Source organism: Morus notabilis, unplaced genomic scaffold (genome assembly GCF_000414095.1).
Source record: "Morus notabilis unplaced genomic scaffold, ASM41409v2 Scaffold602, whole genome shotgun sequence".
NCBI classification, from domain to species: Eukaryota; Viridiplantae; Streptophyta; class Magnoliopsida; order Rosales; family Moraceae; genus Morus; species Morus notabilis.
Genome location: NW_010358894.1, coordinates 401705 through 405441, shown reverse-complemented (window position 1 = coordinate 405441; position 3737 = coordinate 401705). Strand labels below are relative to the sequence as shown.

Below are 3737 nucleotides of genomic sequence, written 5' to 3'. Positions count from 1 at the left end.
ACTCTTTCCTTCTTTACTAGAACTATTATACAGGAAAAGCAACTAACATAAAAGCTGGTTTTTAGTGGTTTAAAAGAAAATATTAGAAATTCAGAGTAAAAAACTAAGAACTTTCAAAGAAAGAATTAACAGCATAAGGGAAGTTGTGCAATTGGATGCAATGCAATTTAGATAAGTAATAATATTGCCAGAATACCCGCATGCGCTTCTCTAGTTGTAGCCTCCATGTCAATTCCTCAACTTGCTTTTCCAATTTATTTTTGGCGGCTTGAAGAGCTCCAGTTTCTCTTGCAGCCTGTGCATGAATAAAATGATAATTTATAACTGAGACCTCTACATTTATTTTTTTCCCCTAAAAGCCAGAAATCAAACAGAGATACTCCACCATCTTAAGCTTCCGTAGTTCTTTACGAGCAACTCTTCCTCTCCATGCGCATTGTGTGGTGATTGCTGCTTTCTTGATCTCCTTATAGTGCAGCCGTGCTAAGAATTTGCGACATTGACTCTGCAGTAGAGGAACAAAATTATAATAATTTGTAAGATATAGAGTTTAATAGACATATGGCTCAGAGAAAATAAAGTGTGAAATAAAAATATGAGTTCAATATACATATAGCTATATAAAGGTGCATAATAATCCAACTTCATGCAAGATGTTTTCAAGTAACACGTATGATATTCACATCTCAAGAATATATTTGCACAGCATAAAGATTGTCTCACCTGGATAATAATTGCTGCTTTAGTCTGCCTTCTGAAGCGGAGCTCACTACGAGCAGCCATACCGCGCATACCTGTCTGGATGGAGATAGCAGAGGAATACAATTCTTTGTAGGCTTTTCTAGCAACATGCATGCGCCAATCTCTCTGAATCATCACAGAGGAAGCTTCTCTCCGCATTCCCTCATAAATTCGCCGAGCAAGTTCTCCTGCAGTTGCAATCACAAGACTTAAGCACTATGTGAAATTCTCAGGGCCTAGACAATAGATATGAGCTATAGTACACAACAAAATTGAATACCTCTGCAAACAGCTTGAATCTGTCTAGCAGATTTCCGAAGAGAGATGAAGCTTCTGCGCGCCAAGTAAGAACGAACCTTCCTCTGAATAATGCTAGCTGATCTTCCTAAGACCTCACTCCTCCGGGCATCCAGATCAGCCATCTGACCAGCCCTAAGAAACACCTTTGTTTTACCAATCTGAAAAACGTGAAAAGGATGAGTAAGATTGCATCAGGAAACCATATACCATGTAATCTTATATATAGACAGATTAAAAAACTAGTAGCTAAATTACAGCTATTGAAGTAAAGGTCGAGATTTTTCGTTTTAGCATCCGTTGTCATTGATGAAGCAACCTATGAACCCAAAAATTCAAGTTTCATTAAGTGTAGGTGGTGAAGGCAGTGAAGTAAAAATGTGATTCACCAACCATGCTTTCACCATAAACATTGATCAGCCAAACTTTTCTAACACTAAAAGTTATTAGTATCAATCATAAACCACAAATTATGCTCCTTGCTATTGAACCAAAGAAAATGGTCCATGTAAAATGACTGAAACTCACCCAAAAAAAAATCTGGGGAAGCAGTTAAAATTTAAAATCATACTAAGGTTGTTCTAGAGCTTCTAAAATAGATACCTGATATCCTTCAAGTCCCACCCTTTGTAGAAGATTCTTGCAAGCAGTGACCTCGTCAGTACTATATAACACATAATAGAAGGGAAGAAATCAGGACCTATGACAGTGTAGTAAACAATCTAACAACTAGAAAGCTAAGAGAAAATGTGTACCTCCCATTGAAAACTTCAGGTGCAAGGAGACCAAATCGGTCAACAAATTCAACGAAGGGTTTTCTAGTAGGATATCCAGCACAACTTATCCTAATAGCCTCCATGACACCCTGAAAATAGATCATGAATAAAAGACAGTTTTAGTAGCAACAATAATATACCAGGTTGATCAATATATAGATTTTAATGTCTTCATATATCAATGCCCTTACCCCACACCGTAATTGCTGCAAAACATTTTTGTGCTCGAATATTGCTGGCTTAAGAAGGTTATTTGGTTTCACACAGCGAATGTAATGTGGCTCTGTGGAACTGAGCGTTTCAAGCAATTGTTGCAATTGTTGCTGCATGGAGTACAAACGAAGAAGTCATAAACTACAAGACTATTCAAGTTAGCAAGTTGAATTACCTTAAAAAGAGCAGTAAATGAAAAAACAACCTTAAACCGAGAACCTATTGAAGAGAACTTTGATGTTTTGGATGAATCCTCAGCTAAAGGTGGAAACAATCCAGACACAAATGAGCAATTTGAAGCACTCAAAAGTGCCTGGTGTTCAGCAACCACATAGTCTTTGTTCTTGTCCAGGAACAACTCTGTTTGATAGGTGACCTGAAAGTTATATCAAACCATTGTCATGTGTGATTTCCGTCCTAGATATATTCATCATCCCTAAATACTAAGACATAAAAATACAATAAATGAATTAAAATGTGCATAATGATCCTACTTACATCACCAGCATAATGGCAAATTGTGAAGTCACTACGCGACAATTTTGGTTTGGCAAAGCGCTTATGATTTTTGAATGTTTGGTACAGTTTTTGGGCAAATGTTTCGTGTGTGGATCTTGGGAACATACTACAAAAAAAAAAAAAAAAAAAAAAAAAAAAAAAAAAAAAAAAAACCAACAACAACAACTCAGCTATTTCCACATATTAATAGACAGAAAAAGTTCATAACAGTAAACCAACTTGACAATAGTAGTAATATTCATCATTCATGCGTCAAAAAAGGAAATATCAAATAATTACCAAGCTTCATCCAGAAGAGCAATAATGCCACCAGGTTTCTGAAATTACATAAAAAGTAAAAACAAAAAGAGAATCAGAAAGGATTCTATATAAATATCCAACTTCTGAACAACATGCAGATTTAGATAACGCAAACCTTTTCAATGAGATCAAGGATATCTTGATTATCAACAAACTCAATGTAGCTCCAATTAATTTCTTCTTTCGTATATTCTTCTTGCTCCATTTTGAAAACGTGCTGTTCAACAAGGTAACGCATATAATAAGGATAGAGTAAAGAACGCCAAGTATAATAAAGAAGTTAGAAATTTCCTTCATAAACAAACCTGATTGAAATGTTGTTGAAGTTTCTCGTTTGTCAAGTTGATACAAAATTGCTCAAAACTGCAAATGATGAAAGTCAGCTTCAATCTAACTTCCGAAAAATCATTTTTTTTTAAGTTCAATTATTTGACTTCATCTTATGGTTGACAATAGTGCCACAATGTTTGGTTATGACTGCAATAAGGAGGCCTAGAATTTTGAATTGGGGCTCATGGCATCTCTATAATCTGAAGTGATAGCAATGATGCTTAAACAACAAAAGAATATCACGCCAGCTTTAGTGTAAGTTAGATTAGTTCAAACCGACACCTTTTCCATCAGTTTCACTTGTTTTACGTCCATTATGAAAACAAAAGGCATACCAGTTAAGCACCTGTTTGTCTTGAAACTCTCAAATCCGTAGATATCCAGAACCCCAATTAAGAACTTTGAGTTAGGGTCTTGACCAATTGAACTATTGATCGTATCCACAAGCCTGCAGAAACAAGAAGGAAAATGACAGAAATTAATAAACAGAGACACCACCATATCAAATGCGTTCAGAAATGAAAAAGGGGAAAAGACAATGAAACTAAGCAAGGAAAGAGT

At 35.7% G+C, this 3737-nt stretch overlaps 1 protein-coding gene across 1 annotated transcript in view; it reads right to left on the bottom strand.

Annotated features, from left to right (window-relative positions):
- LOC21398991 (myosin-6) overlaps positions 1-3737 on the bottom strand; it is a 12095-nt gene that overhangs the window by 4520 nt on the left and 3838 nt on the right. The window contains exons 11-23 of the mRNA XM_024162624.1: positions 3523-3624; positions 3152-3209; positions 2962-3063; positions 2826-2863; positions 2526-2652; positions 2233-2403; positions 2006-2137; positions 1794-1903; positions 1642-1702; positions 1022-1199; positions 724-929; positions 386-505; positions 197-295 (exon numbers count right to left, since the gene is read on the bottom strand). Coding sequence (XP_024018392.1) covers positions 197-295; positions 386-505; positions 724-929; positions 1022-1199; positions 1642-1702; positions 1794-1903; positions 2006-2137; positions 2233-2403; positions 2526-2652; positions 2826-2863; positions 2962-3063; positions 3152-3209; positions 3523-3624 — 1504 coding nt within the window. The remainder of the gene's footprint in view (positions 1-196; positions 296-385; positions 506-723; positions 930-1021; positions 1200-1641; positions 1703-1793; positions 1904-2005; positions 2138-2232; positions 2404-2525; positions 2653-2825; positions 2864-2961; positions 3064-3151; positions 3210-3522; positions 3625-3737) is intronic.